The sequence below is a fragment of the Anas platyrhynchos genome, chromosome 2 (assembly GCF_047663525.1).
Source record: "Anas platyrhynchos isolate ZD024472 breed Pekin duck chromosome 2, IASCAAS_PekinDuck_T2T, whole genome shotgun sequence".
Lineage (NCBI taxonomy): Eukaryota > Metazoa > Chordata > Aves > Anseriformes > Anatidae > Anas > Anas platyrhynchos.
Window position 1 is genome coordinate 114,293,879 of NC_092588.1, and position 19,155 is coordinate 114,313,033.

Consider the following 19,155-nt stretch of genomic DNA (forward strand, 5'->3'; position numbering starts at 1 on the left):
CTCTGGCAATCACATGGACAAACACAAATTAAGCAGCACCCACTGACACTCCCCGCGAAACAACATTGCTGTTAGCCACGGTTTTCATGTGGCAGGCAGGTCCCAGCCCTTTAACAACACACAAACGTTGCAGAACACTATTAGGGCTCCTGAGATGCACTTAGATAAGAGAGAGCCAGCCTGTAAATCAGAATTCATTTCTGGTCCTGCCGTGATCCCCACGACGGGTGACACACGCAGGACGCTGCCGTGTAGTAACAGGGCAGGCAGCTCCCAGCTCCCTGCTGCTTGCACCAGGCACTCACAGATCCTACAGGAACAGATGCTTTAGAAATGCTCTCGACCCCCTATTTATCTAAATATATACAGACCCCCAAGCTGCTGATCCTCCCGAAAAGGCTCGCTGACAAGCCAGGACAACGGTGATTACCAAGGGGACGGTAACAAAAAGAAAGAGCACGGCTGTAGCTGCTTGGTCAGGGTGAGCACTTACCTGAAAATATCATTTGGACTTGTCAGCAGACATCCTCACCTGCTCACATCACACGGATTTGGAAGCTTCATCACTCAGTAGAGAAAGGAAAAACGCATCTTCCCCCCGGCGAGGCAGCGGCAGGCAGGAGTTGCTGTTATTGTTGGCACTGGTTTGGAGGAATGAGGACAGAGACAGCCCAGGCAGGCGTGTCTTGCAGGGCTGTGCAGCGAGAGGGCTCGCTCCTTTATGGAGCACCTTTGCAACTGCAGGGAAAGATCACTTACGGAGCCAGTCCCCCGCTCTGCGAGCGGATCGAAGGGCTGCTTGGTATTCCAGCTTGGTTTCCCATCAAGTCCAGATACAGTTTGTCTGACACGGGTCTATTCAGATGCCAGAGGATTGCTGGCAGTTCTCGTTTTCTGGGAACAAAACAGCAACAAGCGCCCCAGCTGCACGTCCTTGTGAGGCTGCTCCTTGCCTGTTTCGAGGCAGAGTGCCCTCCCTCCGGCGCAGCATTCAGCTTTTTGTGTGGGGATGGGTTTTACAGATCCACCTCCTGCTTCTGCACCTCCACCAGACCTTCCACTTCATTCAATTATCTCTAATGGCATTAATAATCCTGTCAGAGGAAAATATGTGGAATGAAATAGGGATGCTCTTCGCTCCTTCTCCTTCTTTGGCAGGAAAGCGCATGTTCTCTCTGGTATTTTTTCATTTCTCAGTGATGAATGGGCAGTTTCTACTTTGCACCTATAAAATAAGCCCACAGATCCTGCGATTCTTAAAGCCATAATCCTGCCTCCTTTCTTCTGTTTCTTCTTTTTCTGTTTCTTCTTTTTCTGTTTCTTCTTTTTCTGCTTCTCTCTTTCTCCCTGGCACAGCTGGGTGTCTGGAAGAACGCACAGCCCAGGAACACAAAAACGTGCCCTCTTCAGCCAACAACAAACCCCTCCAAAGGCAGGGGGAAACATTGAGAGTGCAACAAGTTGGGGGCTGCTTGACGGCAGCACAGGAATCCCCTAGGAGTCACAGGACAACCCCTGCTCCTCAGTCTTTGATTCAGAGCCCCTCTCATATCCAGGGGTGCTGCACCAGCCCAAGTAGTTTGTTACATGGGCTGCTCAGAGAATTTGTTCCTAGTATTTTGGAGAGGGAAAAGCCAATTTCTCCTTCCCTCTCATTGTACCAGGTGAGAGGATCACAAAGCAGCAGCACCATGACAATAGGTTTGAGGTCTGGCAGAGGTAGCAGCTATGGGGCCTTGGACAGTGACCCCACTGCTGATTTTAGGAGTGTAAAGTCCCTCTGAGGAAGGATATGTATATACAGGTGCGTGCATTATATCACAAGGGTATTTCACCCCTAGTTACACATACTGTGATTTCACAGCCGCAGTCATTTCACAGAGGATGTGCAAAGACAAACGACAATCCTAGCTCTGCGTTGCGTTTTTGTGCTCTTGTGCTGATGTTCCTTTTCTCCCTGCCATTTGCAGCTCACTTTTCATCCTTCCTGCTTCCACTCTGAAGGTTTCTCTACATAAAGATGCTCAGAGCGTTATAGGAAAAATTGCTCCTTACAAATACCAGCTTGTTTAGCAGTTTCCAGAACTCAGGGCTTATTAAGAGCTCGCTGCTGAAACAATGATTTAGCGTGAAGCTGCAGCTGGCGTAACAAGAGAACCATGCCACGTATTTTAACCTTTGCTGGAGGATTTGCCACATCTGTAAGTAGTAACTCACCGCAGCTTTCTTCCCTGTGTGCTGTCATGGATGGAAACATATGGCTCAAAACTGCAGAGACCGTCGTTTGGAATTTCAGATGAAAACTGTTCACGAGGACAGGGCCCCGTGCTTCCCCTTGTCCAAAAACACACGGAACAAACCAAAAATAATTCTAAAAGCGCACAAATGTTCCCCAGTCTGACGGCTCCCCCTTCACACAAAGCTTGTCCAGCCCCAGCTTTGCAAATGCACATCCCTTCCTTTCCACCCTTCCCTTGGCAGCAGTTTTTGTTGGCAGGATGCTGTTGCCAAGGGAGACAGAAAGGATGTGCAGCTGGCTTTTCTTCCACCTGCACTTAGTGCTGCTGATCCTATTGATGTTGCTGCAGAACCTTTGGCTTCTAAGAGACCCAGCATCAATGTCACCGGACCCTTGGAAGAGTTTTGACAATGACACAAATAGCCGCGGCCTCTGATGGAAGGCTTAAAATAGGATCTTGCCAGAGAGAGGATGTAGCTGATGTCACAGATGCTGACTCAAGCGAGGGTATCCATTTCACAAGCAGCAATAAAAAGGGAAAAAGGAGGATTCAAAGACATCTTAACGAAGGTTTCTGACAACTGTGCAAACCTCAGGTATGTAGAACTCATATGTCTAAGGTAGCACGGCTCTGGCACACCACTCACCCCATCCTAAAATAAGTCTCTAAGCTGCCACGGGTTGACTAGTACCCTGCAGAGACCCCTCTCTTACCATTAGCAAAGGAGGTCACAGAGGAGATGATGAGCCTTAACTCGATGTCCTGTTTCAGATGATGTAAACCCGGTGAGACCAATCCCACCCCGTATCCCTCTATCAAATTACACGGCATCATCATAAAGCAAAAAGAGGACTCATTTAGGACAACACAGGGAGAAGCAGAAGTGGTGTCTGAAAGGGTTAAACGCAGCCTGTGTGTTGTGATACCTTCCAGGAGAGGAAATCCTCCTGCTTTGGACGTTCAGAACCAGTTCCTACTCAACACAGCAAGCAAACCTCAGAGAGCAACATTTCACTGGCACGAAGAGTGGACCGGGGCAGGGCCTGGCAGCCTTCCCATGGTAAAGCATTAGGAATCACTTTTCTCTCCCATATGAGAGGGTAAGCGGGCAAGCACTGATTTGGCTGAGGCTCGGAGCTGCTGCCTCTCCAAGACCCAGCACGGCACCCATCAGCTGTACCTGAGCCCTGCAAGGCACGACGTCTGCTGCCTGCTGACCTGGAGAGCGGGCAACTTCGACCCATGGCTGATCTGAAGTATTGTAACACACTGTACAAAAGCTGTCGAGGAGGCAGAGCAGAGAGCCCCGCTCATGGATCCCCCTGCTGCAACGAAGCAGACATTTCTTTCCCTACTTGCAAAAGCTGTGCTCAGACTCCCCAGCTGCAGGTACAGAAATGTTGCTCCTGCAGTCAGAGGGGACATTACAGTCATGCACAGGCTGACTAACTCCTACAGCCCCTTAAGGTATTTTCAGTCATTTCGTCTGTTCACTGCAAGTAATTTGGATGATTTATTACTTATGGCCCCTTCAAACTCATTATTGCCTCCAAGTGCCTGGTTATCCCCGTGTTTGATCTCAAATGAGAGCTTGTAATGAGGACCTTGCACCGATTCGTCCTGTGAGCACGTAACACAATTAGAAAGCAACTTGTGCATAAACTGTTACATTTTCAGGGAAAACCATTACACTGATGCGGGAAAGCTTTGCTCTGATTTTTGACCATTGCCCGGTGTACAGAAAAAGCACACCGTGTCTCTCAGAGTAAGTAAATGACTTGTTAAGGGCCTTGTACAGTTATTCACTGCCTCAGTTGGTCATCTGGGCACCTGAGAAAAAAAACAAGTCAGGATCAAGGGAGTTCGTGTTTTCAGGATGGGAGACTGGTTTTGGGGAAGAAGGGTCCTGTTTGAATGTGAATAGTTCCTGGAGTGGGCCTGGGCTGTAAGCAGCAATGAGGGTTTCCATATCCAGATTTTCTCCTGTGAGCACAGCCCAAGGACGCAAAGCTACACATGAACCAACCAGAAAGGTTGCAGTGTGATGGTCTCGTTATCTGCTGGATTATACAGGGCTAGCGAGGCCTCCGGAGTGCATGTGAGGCTGCTAGGGAAAGAAGTGAGCTGTTATCCTTCATCGCTGTTCATCCTTCCTAAAGACCAGCGACAGCTTTCTCTTGGCTTTTGGAACTAAACTTTGCATTTTCTTTTAGCTGTTGGGAGCTGAACCGGGCTTCAGCCAAGGCTGATTTTGGAATAACCGGGGTCAGTGTCATGGCCCATCTCCACGGAGCCGCACGGCTGCTCTGCAAGGAGGGCTGCTGATGGCCCAGGGCTGCTGGTGAAGCCCCTTCCCTCCAGCACTGCACAGAGATGCTTACCTGAGCCTCGAGAGTGCCAGGGGCATGAGCGTCAGCATTAGGATGCACCAAGATAAAAAGGAAAGGATCAAATTCCATTCTTGAAAATATCAGCTGCTCACTGCAGAGATCAAGGAAGGTTTTGGTTTTTTTTTGCTCCATTAGGTGAACTGCAAGACTGCACAGGTATTGAGATAGGGATTTTTCTTCGCAACCTTTGAAGCTAGGCATTGGACTGGAAGGAACGATGGTCCAAGTCGGAGTAGTAAATCTTATGTTCCTACATAAGTAAGGTCACAGCAGCTGCTGGATATAATTTCTGCTAACAAGAGCAGGACTCTGCTGCTTGTATTTCACTCGGTGTTATTGCTCCTGCGTTATTCAGTAGGTGGAGATAGGCAACATCATGCACAAGGAACGCAAGAGAGAGATGGTGATACAGTGAACTGGATTAGTTGGGAATCAGTGATTCAGCTGGAAACACACATCAAGTCAGGACGAGGACCTCACTGTTAAAAATATGCTCTATCAATTAGCATTCATTCATTTCTGCAATCGTATTTCCTATTCAGCATGAGTAATGCTGCACAACGAAGTGCAGTGTTCCACCTTTTGGTGTGGATGGCCGCTTTTTGCATGCACACTGGCAATTTTTTTAAATTCCACTGCTGCTATCATGTACAGCTTCCGAAAGTTACTCTGAACATGTACTGCCTTGCCTTTTCTCTGCAACACGCCGCATGTCCACAAGGCAGTCTGCAGTCAGAAGGGGTACAGACGAAGACTTTACAAATCAGCTAAATCAGCAAATCAACTAAAATCACTTATTTTGATGTTATTTTCTGTATTTAGAGGGATACTCACATGAAATGTGTATTTAAGAGATGATAAGTCCAAAGATGATAATTAAGTCCAAAGCTTTAAACACGAAAGCTTTTCCTTGAGCTTTTTGTTTAAGTGCTCAGAGTGGACTCGGGTCACTGGAGCTTCAGTGTGACTGCCTCAGTGTGATGGGCTGCTACTGTCACATGTGCTTCTCTGTGCCAACAACTTGAACTGTTGTTTAGATGCTAGTAATAACAGCAGGCATGAACAGCATTATCCCCGTAATACTTTATAAGCCATCTATTCTATTTGTTTTTCTTTTCTTTCTGGTTAAACCTGCCTCTGTTTGTATGCAGGACAGAAGCTACTGCCCCCACTCCTGAAATGTCACCACCTCCACGCTCAGCTTTATTCTGGAAGGAAATTGGGCTGACAACCCTAACAACTTCTGATTATTCACACAACAGCCCTTGTGAAGAGATTAAAGGCACCAGCTTTTCCGTGCTGCCCTGTCAGCACACAGCCCGCAGGGACCTTCTCTGGATGTGAAAGTTAGCTCAGCCTCGCTGTCCCTTCAGCCTTGACTTCTGCTTCGTTAACACCCATTTTGCTGTCGGTGATACCACGTGGACATCCTACCTCTCCCCGTCCCCCTGTGCTGACTGCTGTGCTCCTCGTAGAAGGAGCAGAAATTTATTTATTAGGTTTTTTTTTTCTGGTAGAAGTGCAGGAATGCCGGACATGTAATGGGAGGATTCAATGTGAGGTGGTTTCTGTGCTTACCTCAGTGGTACCTCATGTTTCCGCCAGTTACACTGCTCTGATGCAGGCTTTCCTTTGCTTTGGACTTAATTTATTAATACACAAAGCATAACCTTGGAAGTGGGGCACAGCAGAGCCAGCGACACGTTACGAACTTTCTGCTCGGGCGTTCTGCATGAGCTACAATTAAACATCACTCATCAACAGACACGTGCAGGAGGAGCTGAGTGGCAGTCAGATGTCGCATGCCCACAAAATGCAATGATAATACTGACATAAGTGTCTTGTTGCCACACTTCGCACTTATTACATTTTCCCTTTCCTCCCTCTCTTTTAAAGCATCCTCAGCTGTCATTGTAGCGGAGCAGTGAAATTATTCCCACAGCAAAGTGCAGTGTAGGGAAGCAATCCTGCTTGGAGCCGGAGCACTACGTGTGGCGTATCTGCACTCCAGCTGCAGGAGAGCATTAGTCTTTGCATTAACATTAACTACTGCGGCTGAGCGAATATATTAGCAGCAGCCCTCGTAAAGGTCAGGACACGGAGAAGAAGGAATATCAAGAAGCATTATACAGAGGACATAATTTTCAGGTAAAGTGCTGAGTTTCAGCCCCATTCAATAGGAGTTGAAAGGACTGGATGGATATAAATAAAGGCAGGCTTGCTTGAGGGACCAATTACAGGGCCATCGATAGCAGTGTCAGGAAAAGTCCACCGGGAAAACCGTGGCTTCTGCTACGCTGGTGTAAATCCAGGACAACTGCACTGCAATTAGTCAAATTATTCGGCATATAAATGACTCCGAGAGGAGAACACAGGAAAAACTAAAGGAACCAGAGGAAATAAAACACAGCTGGCAGCCAAAGACCAGTGTCGCCAAATGAGAAATGAGGAACTACCTGAAGACAAACAGCAATTAATAGCTGGAAGGAGCAGGCAAAGGAGCAAGAGGATTATCTTTTGTTCTCTTCAAGTTTGGGTGCTGGTGGCCACAGGTTGTGCGGAGCCAGCCTGGAAACTCAGCACAACCACGGTTTGGCTGTTTCATTTCCCCCCTTTACCTGGTTTGTTGGAAATCAGTGTTTCAGTCAAACAGGGGATTTAAATAAGTCTCAAGTACCTTTCATACCAAAAAATCTGGAAAACAGCTGCTTGGCCCAGGGTTATTCACAAATAGCAAGTCACATATAGCAGCTAGAACCAAGTTATCTGGCATGAAGCAAGGCCAGCTGCTGAAACGCATACGGTAACAAGAAATCTGCGTATCTCAGCCTGAAGTTTTGGGTTGGTGCAGTCAGAATCCGGCGGCTCATTTTGGACACAGCCTCAGCAAGGTGTCTGAGCAGGAGATGCCTCCCCCTGACTACAGTGGAATTGCTCGCTCGCTGGAGGTGTCACACACGATTAATACTTCGCTGAGCTGGGACCGGGGTGGGAGCAGGCAGATAAAGCAGGGGGAGCACCAAAATAAACGTGCAGCTCTGCTGTCACAGGCATAAACCACAGTTTTTTGCGGGGATGTACAGCGTGCTGCTCTTTATGTAGATGCATTGCTCTCCTCTTCTGCTGCGCTTATTTACTGTATATTTATTCACAAGTGTCCCTGCTGGGAGCTGTTCCTGCATGCTCATTCACTGTCAATTACATTCCCAGAAACACGGCAGCACCTACAGCAACGTTTCCATTGCGTTACAGCCGTTTCCTTAAGATGACCTTGGGTCTGAGATATTTATCAGCAGGGAAATAAAACAAAAAGACTGAAAAAAAAAAAAAAGACAGCAACAGTTTGCAATAATTTGTTTGTGAAGGTGGCACAATCTGAGCTTACAAATTACAGGCAAACATTTTGTATTTGCTATGGCAGTATTAAAGCTTCTCTTTCTAAGAGCTCCACGTCAAGTTATGCCTCTGTCTAAATTAATGCTTCCAATTAGTCCTGTTTTATTGTGCATCCATCACAGGAGGTTCACTGTTAGGGCTTTGAACAATCCAAATCCATACAGTGGTAATTATGAAAAAATACATTTAGCAAGACACAAATGTTTCATATTTATCAGCAGTGCCTTAGGCCCTTTACATTTTTTTCCTGACATATTTTTAATTTCTGCAGCCAGATTAATCTTTGGGTTTAGTAAATAACTGCAGTCAAAGGCTGTATTACTCTTTGCACTAGGCTAGGGCTTGGCTACTTGCTTTTTTCCATCACGCCTCTTGAAAAATCATTGAGCTTCCATGCATATGTCAAAGGCAGCAGCTGAGTTTCCAAGCTACGTGGCACACACCATGTAGGGGAAAAAAAAAGAAGACAGACTTATTCCTTGAATTTGCATCATATTACCTAACTTATCCAGTGCTGTTTCCAAACTTTCCTTTTATATGTAAAATCTTTGGCGCGTGTTAAAAATGTATGTGGGATAGCTTAGAAAGGGCTGAAAAGATGGTAAAGGGATTGAATGTACTTACGGCAACGACCAAAATTATGGTTCCATAACAAGCCTGAGGCTTTCAAGAGACACATAACTGTCACAATAATTATTTAATTGGGCTAAAACTTTCCAGGTTTGGAGTCAGTCCAGATGTGATATTTCTAGAAGGCAGAGAGGGAAGGAGCAGTGTAAGCAGCCCTGAACTGAAAGCGCTTATTCTCTGCTTGCTCACCGGGCTCTGAGGAGCAGCTGAGCAGAAACCTCTGCACTGGAGCAGCCACTTCTGCAGAGCAGGACTGACAGGTGGAGACAATGACAACAGCTCGCAGGAGTTATTTAAAAAAAATGGTATCTGTAAACAAAATAAATACCTGTGTTTTTAAAAATGAAAGACTATGAGGGATTGTTTGAAACCACAAGTGACGCCAAGATTTAATCTGAGCTTTTGGCTGATTCCTCATTGCCCCATCACCTATGGAGCGGCTCTGGAGGCACAGGGAGAGTGCAGCATCCTTCATCAAGACCCCTCTGATACAAAACCATGTAGCTCTGAGCCACCTTAACCACTCTGTCTCACCGTCTATCCCAGACTTTGACGCATGTGTGTGACAGGGACATGAACAAAGGGGAACGGGTGTAGCTGGAAAGCCAAGCCTCCGGGTTCCTGGAATGGCCCGAGGAGACACTGAGTCACTTTGCTGGGAGCTGCCCTGCTTCATTTCTGCTTGAAAGGGAAATGTTTTAATTCGTGATCCTTTGATGGCTCCGGAACAACAACGTCCTGGTGAGGAAGTAAGAGTATCTCAAGTGCTGGGGTATGCTCAGTGCACTCAGCAGCAGGGTTTTCCTGCTTGCTACCATGCTGCCCATACGGGAGCCTGGGAGAAGGACCAAGTGGAGGTCTTAGCAGGGATGTAACCAGCAGGTTTTGGGGTGAGCAGGCCTCCTCTGGCCCATCGTTTTGGATTTCTAGCCCAGGCAACACACACACTCGACCATCTTATACACGGTTTAAAGCAACAGGCCAGATCCTCAGCTCACGTGAGTCGTTTGGCCCTAGTGAAACCCAAAAAGCGCAGACAACATGGAGCCAAACCAGGGCTGGCTCTGTACCTGGAAAGCTGCAAGGCCAAGAGCATTTCATTGCTGGATGACATTTTTACAACTCGCTCAAAGCCAGAAGTGCAGAGCAACCCCTCCAAAGCTCCAGCCCGGTGACTGCAGCACAGCTCATTAACAGCATCACGTCAAAACGTGCTTCTCCCTACACCTCCCTCCTCAGACAGAGCTGTTGAGATACCAGCCTTAAACAAACACACTGATTACAGGGAGAAGGAGGAAAGGGAGGAGAGAAGGGGAAGGGAGAAACTGAATAATATTTTTAGATGTTAGGACAAAATAACCAATTGTGATCTCCATTTAAAAAAAGAAAAAGAATCACCCTTTCATTCACAGGAATGAATATGCTCAAGCTCAACCTCCACAGAATAAGAGTTGCTGATGGCGAATATGCAAATCCCATTCTTAACAAATGCCTGACGGTGTACATTTACATTTCTTTCAGTGATGTGTGTATGATTATGCTGAGGAGTCTTCTTGTCCAAAGCAATCTCTGGATTGACAATCCATCCCTTCTGTGTACCCACAGGCACAGGCAGGCCGTAACAGCAGCTGGGGGGAATAAGGCTGGGCTTATCCATGTTATTTTTATCAACACAAATACATATATTTAGTGCTTGAGTTTTGTTCATCTTTTATCAATAAACAGATTAGAAAAAAATCAATCTTTTATAGCTTAGATCTAGGCCACTCTTCCAGTAAGCACATCAAAGTCTTTATTTTGTCTGAAGTTAGAGAAAACTAACAACCCCTGCCCAAGAAAGACCCACGAATCAGGTGGAGCACACTGAGGTGGTCTGAAATGTCCACACAGGATGTTCTCCACTGGGACAGAAGATATAAACCCAGACTTGCAAGATTCCCTGGTAGTCTCTTGTTACAGACCCCAGGCAAAACTGTCTCATAGGATGTGTTATCATCTTGACATATGGCACAATCTCATACCAAGTGTGCAGGGCACACAGCTTAGGAAGATAAAACATTTAAAAGGATGACTGCTCATACAAAGTGAAGCTGCAATCATATTTGCTTAAATCTAAATGTATGTCATGGTGACTGAGGCTCAGCTCGGCCGTAAGGACTGAGTGCTGTGACCAGCTCACTAGGGGTAAAATAATCTTGAAAATAGAGATGAGACCGAACTGATGCACCAGCCTTAGCTAAACCCTGCTGTGGGCCCAAGCAGAGAGTTGCTTCCAGGGATGTCAGGGAATGGTTGGGCCATTTGGGGAGGCTTCTTGTGATGGCATTTCCGAACTGCTGTTCATCTGCAGTTTGCCTGATACAGCATGTGACGATCCGCTAACGGGCAGGCACTGGAAAAATCCGCTTTCTATAAATATGCTATAGATAAAAGAGGTTTTAACACTTTTATTCCCTTAACCATTAACAGCTCACGGTGACTTTTCTTGGGCCAAACAGCTCATCTCAGGATGAGGGGGCACATTACTGAAGGGCCCCTTTGGTGGCGTTTTGTAGGATTTCATGCAAGGCCTCAGTTTGACAGAAACAGCAATAAGCCCCTAATGAAAACCCCAAACTGAAGGCTGGCTGAAACCCACACTCATCCCACAACGTTTTAATAAGATAAAATAAATAAACCTGACTGATCCCACAACGTTTTAATAAGATATAATCTACACTTGTGTTCTGCATTTCTAAAGAAATGGAAGTTATTCCCTAGTATGTTCTTCTCCTGTCACTAACACGTAAAGTCGAAGCCCAAAACTGACACAAATGCCAGCATTAACTCTGTAGTTACTGCTCATCGGCATGGGAAAGATCATCAGAGAGATCTCTGCAGACAGCAGTCTTAGAGCGTTGACTGTGAGGAAGGAAAGGAAGAAGGAAGGACAGAGGAGAGGCTCTAAGGGAGGAGGGAGAAAGACAGAGAAAAGGAAAAAGGGAACGGGGGAAAGTAAAACTGGAAAATGGTGCAGCTTGCATGTTTTCTTACTGAGTGATACTGGATATGAGAAATATGTCCAGAATAAATAATTTTATCTGCAAAGGTTCTATTTCAGTTCATTTCACAAACCTCGCGTTGACATGGCAGAGATATTTGCTCCATGCTGCATGCACATTATTTATACCTCAACCCATGGATTGGCATCAGGGCTGGAATTGGGCCTTTCATGCAGAATAAATCTGACATTCTTCCTTTCGACCTCTGCTTAGCATTCGAGGAAAAAAACAAATTTCTTTATGAATATGTACACGTGCCAAGATGAATCTGCCCTCAGACTGGCATTTCAGGGGGGGCGCGCTGCTGTAATTCAAAGCAAAATTTGGCCTTCGACTCTAATTGCTCCCAACTCCAGAAATATTGAATTGATTTTCTTCAGACACGAACTGTTTTCTCCTTCATCACTGAGGTCTATAAAACAAGCTGAGCTCAAATTTCCTAGCGTCAGCTGTTCTTGAGTTATGAGGGCAGAGGAGCTGCAACCGGAACAAATAGGAATGGCCGGGCTCTCTTCACACCCACCCGTCATAAAAACAGTTGAGCTGATTTTGCTGAGAGTTCTCAAAATATTCACCTTTAGGCTGATGCCAAACCTGAAAAGCATGCTGGCCCCTCCGAGGAACTTGCTTGAGAAAATCAGGAGCGCCTGAAAAATGGAGGCAAGCCTGGAAACAGAAATTGAGCTGAAGCTGTAATAGTGTTTTGCTTTCACAGGACTAATTAACATTTCCCAATTCTTGGTCATAAATCAGCTTTGTAAGAGCCTACGTGTTCCTGAGTGGCCTGTGGCTTTCCTCTTTCCTAGAAGAGACATTTTTGCTCTTAGCATCAGATAATCATAGGTTGTTTAGGGCAATTTTAATCTGTTTCTTATGTCTGGCAGACAGGAACCCTGCCACAGTGACTACTGGGAGCATCTGCAAGACTTCATCCAGATCCTCACTCTCTGCCAGCTCCGGGAACCTCATCTTTCAAGTTCAGCCTCGCAGCCAGAGCTACACGAGCTGCTAGCAAAGCCTGCCCAGTACTTTTATCATCACCCAACGTATCTGTGGCTTTCACATCGAGACACATCGATAGGATCAGGGGCTCTCACTGCGTTAGGCATTGCAGGGACATCGCGGTCATGCTGACTTGCCAGTTCATCTGTTCTCCAACAAACACTCAAGCTCATGCTCATCTTCTGCAGCACTGGTAAGAGCAAAATAGATTTAATAAAATTTGAACCAGTGGGAACAAAAACCCCAGGTCCATCTGCTCGTAATGGGGGATGTTGCTTCAAGAAGAAATTTAAGTTTGGTGCCTAAAAAACCAACTTGCTTGGTTGCACAAATGACACACAGACTAGCAAGAAAAACTGTTTCAGTTTGAGATGTCCCTTTTGGGATAAAAAATATTTGCACTTGAAAACCTTTTGACCAGCCTAATGGCATGCACGTCCTTAGCCAAAGATTGATAGTGAAACACCACGCACACATCGTTTCACGTCACTCCCCAGGACAGGGAATCTCTCGTACAACTTGTAGCCACCGAAGAGATCGCGTGGAGCCACCACGTGAAGACCTGTTATCACGCAGTTGTCGTGCTGTCAAAAGCTGCAACCACTCACTGCTCTAGTGAGCTATGGATGATTTGTTTTGCTCCTGTTCAAGCTTTGCTGGCAGATTTGGAATTACTGAGACAGAAGCACCCATATCCAGATCACCCAAAAGAAGGGATGCCCGGGTGCAGAAACGTTGTATTTTGGGCAACCAAGGGCAAGCACTTGGGCAGAAGATAGCAAGTTCTGAAGGACCTAGGCATCTCCTCTGCCATTTCTGCTTTATGTTTCTGAATTAAAAGTCCTGCATAGTCCCCCCGTGCTACCAGGAATCCCTGTCAGGTTCATTCTTCCACCGATGCTCTGAAGATGATCGGGACATAACGAGACACGAGGGGAACAGCATCGGCCTTTCCACGAGGCACCTGCGTTGCACTGAAGGCGTGGGGGTTACAGAAGCTGAGCTGAGAGCAGATTCTGACCCTTTATCTTCTGTCTGGTTTGAGAAATGAACTGCAATAGCAAAGCTGTTCCTGTTTGGAAATGGGTTACAGGGTATGCATATTTATGGGGCTTTGCTCCCCAAGGTGCACGCGTGCAACTCCCATTTAGTGAATGTGGTTAATGTGGGAATGCTGAGAGGTGGAGAGACAAATTAAGAGGAGGTTTACCACTCAGATCTTCAGCAAGCATATAGCAGTCTTATTTAAAAATAATAGAATAATGGCATTTATAAAGTATCTGCACCACAGCATTCAGAAAACAGGCTCATTTGATTAGAACAACATTACAAATGCTGAAAATAATGGTATGATGCAATAGTAGCAACAATTAAAAAGTAGATCAAACTTGCCCAGGAGCTTAGAGGACTAGAGAAGGGTATCTTTCGTTTGATTTTATTTTTTAATAAAAAAAAAGAGTTTTTCATAGTTGGAAAAGATCAGATGGATTTTTGGGAGGTGCTGAGGTGGCGAGCAGGCATCAAGGCTGTGGGATATATCCCAGTAGAGAATACGCAGGATTTTGTTGTAGTTCATACGAAATGAGTTATGTTTAGGTCGCAGGTGACCTTCTGTTCCCACTGTTTCTCCCTGACTTCCCAATGAGCAGGTGATTTAATACGGGCTCAGCTGCCTGGGATTTGCATGGGGAGTAGCTCTTTGTCCTGGCTGGGACTCAGCAGCCCTGGAGCGTGCTCGTGCTGCCTGCGATGCAAAACAGGAGCCCAGGAATGATGTCCACAGCGTAGGGAGCACTGATGCATTGCTCAGGGTTAATTTGTTTTATAGATTCACTTCCCAAACACGTAGTTAAGCAGTCCAGAATCTATAAACACCAAACCTCAAGCATGCCCTGCTGTGCCATGAGACAAGTGACTCCGAAAAGCGAGGCTGGGACCCCACGTGAATGCTTCCGTCTTTCTTCACAAGGGACCTCGGCTGCACAGAGGCTGCATGCGAAGGAATGGGCAGGATTTGGCATCAGGACAAAGGGACTTTAAAATGAAACCCAGCCAAGCCTTGACATCAACCGTGCTGCCCTGCCTGCCCCTGCCTTCACAGCCAGACACCCCCCAGTCCATTCAATGCATTTTTGGGTGAAATACTTGGTGGAGAAGCAGGCCACCAGCACGGCTCTGCGGCTGCCTTTGCACACAGGCCGGGCGGCAGCCAAAGCCAGGAGGGCCCAGCACCGCCTGTGCTATTTCTGCTCTGCTCAGGGGAAGGAGCCCCAGCTGATGGGCTCGCTGCTGAGCCAGAGCTGGGATGTAAATTAAATAGACGGCACATTCGTCTGCGTGTACACAGGGGGGCAAATAGGCAGGGAGGGGGAAGCAGTTGATACATAGCAGACACTGCAGAGCAGTAAATATTAACATGAATTTTGCCCATCACCACTGCACATTTGTTACACCTTTCCACATCCCACATCTCTCAGCGTGGATGTGCTGAGCCAGTGGCTTGCCATAGCAAGCAGCAAATAATGAATGATGTATCACCTCCCTCATAATGGATTGGGTATTTCAACCATACTTGCCTTGATGTGATGAAATAAATGACAGCAATTTTGCTAATACATGGCTTTTCTGCTCGCCCCCTCCTTTCAAACAGGGCAGCAAGGTGTCCTTTAGCATTTAAAACCACGCAAGAACACAGTATGTATGATAGCAAATGACTATAACGTAGCATGCCATAAACTTAAGTATCGTCTGGTTTGAAAGGAAGCTGATACGAGGTAAAAAGGAAGTATTTTATACACGAGAGAGGTAATAAATCTAGGGTTTGCTGCAGGAGGTAGGTCCAACTGGACGTAAACCCATTGCAAACATTTTTGAAGTATCACATAGCTGCACTAAGAAAGGGCGCTGCCACTGAGCTGGAAGTGCTGCTGGTTCAGCTGGTAACGTCACAGCTTTGCCACACAGACACTGATCTTATCAACCCATTTTCTGCTTCAGCCTGGTGGTGGGCAAGTACTGCATGAGCAACGTTACTGCATCCTCCATTAAAATGCTCCACGAGCAGCGGCTGCCAGCTCCTGCAGGGCAGTGCCTCGGTGCCAGCAAGCACTGCAGAGGAAGGAGGCTTCACTGGGACCTCTGGAAGAAGATTATCTCAGGGCAGGAAACCACCAGGCAGCAGGAAGGCAGAGACCATCTCAGGGCAAGTTTGTAGGATGACATGCATGACCCAGAGTTCAAATTATTCAGGTTTGTTCAAGGCAAACTGCAAAGACTCGGGGCCTGATCCCAAGGCCACAGGCATCAGGAGGATCTCCACCAACCTACAGAGGCTGCAGATAAAAGCCTCAGCTTGCCTCTCCTTTTGTACAAGCACCTGGGCCCTGCAAAACAGCAGCGGCCCGACTGCCCTCGTCCTTGGCAAGGGGACAAGATCATGCCAGGAATTTGAGTACCCCCTCGGCATGAGGGCTGCCCTGCCTGGTTCAGCAGGGCAGGATGCTAAGCCAGCTGTTCAGTGCTGCCTGCAGCCAGCTGCACTTTCTCCAGATGCTGTACAGGGCTCTCATCTTCCCTCCGAGAAGAGGCACCAGCTCTCGGTGATAAGGCAGCTCCCCCTCTGTCTTCTGCCTTGGACGTGGAAGTTCCAGCCACCCCAAGGCTTCTTGGTCCCCTCTGGTTATTCATTTGCCAGCATTCCCACTGCTTTGGGGGTTCTCAGTCTTCAGAGGTGTACCAGGCCCAGCTGACTGGACCCTACAGCAAATGTAATCACTCCCGATGGTTGTCATCACCACTATTAGTGTGGTTTTTGTTTTTTTTTTTTTGCTACGGATATTTTTCCCCGATGAATGCTGACTTGTCTCTTTCCCTTCTGCCACTTCAAGTCACGTGTGCCCTCAGAGAAAAACGTGGCAGCATCAGGAACAGGAACGGAAAGCTCTGTCACAGGGCGATGCTGGGATGCAACGTGATTATCATATTAACCAACTCACCGCCCTCTGGATGCTTGGCCCGCGTCCAGCAGAGTGACATCAACACGGAGCTTGGGGCATGCACCACAAGTCGCCCTGTTCTCCTGAAATGTCACACAGAGCCCTGGATGCTGTTGGGACCTCAGGGGCTGATCGGCAACGTGCTGCACGCCCCTGTGCTGCTGCAGAAAATACCAAGAGCGCTGAGCGGCGCCCAGGAGGAGCTCTGCACCCAGCTGGATCCAGGCTCCCCGAGCAACACGTGCAGCACGTTGCACGGAGGCAGCTATGCTGCCTGCCCACCTGCTTGGAAAGCCTCTGAAACCACTGTGCAACCCCTCAGAGGCGAGCAAGCCAAGGGGCACCGTTAGCAATCTTCTCCAGCAAACATGAGGGGTGACAAGCTAAAATATTCAGTGGACATCTGGCCTTGCCTTGCTAATAGCGGGCCTTTTCTTGCAGGATTGCTTTGAGACCTTCTACTGGAACGCAAGGATTTCAGCCAGCCCGGTGTGCTCTCCCTTGGGTAGGTGAAGGATCGAATTTGCTCCCTGCTGCTGAAGCTGTGGTGTCTGTCTGCAAGTGACTGAGATGTGACCCACCTGGGGTGGGCAAAGGCACCCAGTGAAACCCCTCTTCCAGCACCTGGCTGCGAGTTACACCCTTTTTTCCAGTGCTGTCACACACCAGTTGGGCTGCAATGGAGCCAAGACTTTGCTTTAACACCTTCTTCAGGCCCAGGAGCAGTAGAGCCATGACCAAAATGTTGCCCTTTAGCAAATGTAGGTTCATTTCCTACACAGTCTATCTTTTGTCTTCTCCCTAATCCATCAGCGAAGTTACAAAGCCGAATTTCCATGGCAACAGACTGTGAGGTCAGAGAGAAAGTATTATGCAGGATCAAGCAGCCGAAGTGGAATTGGGGATGGGAAAGAACAAAATTACTTAAAAAAAAAAATTAACAGTCGTAGAAAAGGGAAAGATGAAAAAAAAAAAAAGAAAAGATAGGTCAGATAATCTGCTCCTGGTATGAAGTCTTGTTTTTTGAGAAAGCTGGTGCTGGTGCATGCCCCACGGGGGCAGTGGGGTTGGCAGTGGGAGGTGGGCAAGGTGTGGACGTGGACAGCAGGAGAGAGCTGGGAGAGAGGTGGGAACACGCGTTTCTCTCGGTGACATTCCCATTCCTTCGCTGATGCCTGGGGTTGGACAAATTGTCGCACGATTGCCTTTTTTTGACAGGAAAGCTGGCAGTTTTCTCATCTTCTAATAGGGTCTCCTGCTGTGCCCGGGACACATTTGCCGAAGCGGCCCCGTGCGATGCGGCATCGCTGAGGGGCTGGGGCTGCACCTACTGCGTTTCCACGTCTGTAACCACCTTCCCCCTTCCAGGGGATGATCTAGCACCTACAGCTCTCCGGAGACGTCTAATTAAGCCCCCTGTCAGATGAAAGGCGTTGATTCATTAAGCGCCGGGCACCCGTGTGTGCCCCCCAGCAGGGCTGCCGTCCCTCCCTCCTGCGCAAGCAGCACGCACGGCACATCAGAGGAGATGGGAGGCTCCGGGGGCTCTGCCTGCCCCACAGGGGATCCTTCTCCCCTGATCAGGAAAATAGGGGAGGCAGGCGGTGTCGGAGCCTGAGAACATGCTGGTGGGGTCAGGGAGGAGGCAGGCAGACACGGAGAGACCTCCAGCGCACGTCGAGGATTCATAACTGTGACTTCAATTCTTGCCTTTTCCGCCGCTTGATCTGAGAGCGTGTTTGAGTCGATCTGAATATCAAAGCAACTCAGCAAGGCAGTGGGGCAAGGAGTAGGGCAGAGTCTGGCAGGGAAAGAGAAAAGCAAGGGAGGAGGCACAGAGGTGGTGCTGCACAGAGCCCAGGTGAAAGGTGAAGAGAAGAGGTGACGTGCCCGGCCAGCACAGAAAGCTACTAAATTAAAACACGGCTGTATTTTCCTGCTTCATTTTCTCAAATAGGCATTTTATGACCTACTCCCAGGCTTCATACACTGTTTTTGAAAAAAATGTTTTCTGACGTGGGGTGACAGGAGAGCTACAATACAGCTTTGCACTGAAGTACTGTGAAGAAATCCCTGCCGTAAGACAGTTCCTCCAAACCACATCTGCAGAACAAATCCAGAGCTTGACTTGGCTCCTAGGGATGCGCACTGAGTGCACCGGGCCGGAGAAAAGCATAAACAAAACCTATGGGATGAAATGACACTCTGCAACCCTGAAAACTGAAGAGGAACGTATGTGTGCATGGTGGGACACAGCACAGCTACTGAAGCACTGCAGCCTCTTCACCGTGCGTGGCTGTTGGCAGCTCGAGGAGGGGGAACATACTCAGGCCCATAAAACAGAGCTGGAGGAGACAATATGTTTATAGCCCCTCTGTAGAAGAACATACAGAACATCTAATTGTGCCATATAGCCTGAAAGACTGTATTACTGCTTCTTTTATTAGTATCACCCCTTTCC

The 19,155-nt window shown here is 47.6% G+C and overlaps 1 protein-coding gene across 10 annotated transcripts in view; it reads right to left on the bottom strand.

Annotated features, from left to right (window-relative positions):
* TMEM108 (transmembrane protein 108) overlaps positions 1–19,155 on the bottom strand; it is a 225,761-nt gene that overhangs the window by 14,258 nt on the left and 192,348 nt on the right. The window contains exon 1 of one of the 10 annotated variants that reach the window (XM_027450160.3): positions 494–2,894. The exons of the other annotated variants lie outside the window; for them this stretch is intronic. Within the exon in view, the coding sequence (XP_027305961.3) occupies positions 494–506 (13 nt within the window). The 5' untranslated portion in view covers positions 507–2,894. Of the gene's footprint in view, positions 1–493; positions 2,895–19,155 lie in introns of those variants that run through there. 10 annotated transcript variants of the gene reach the window in all.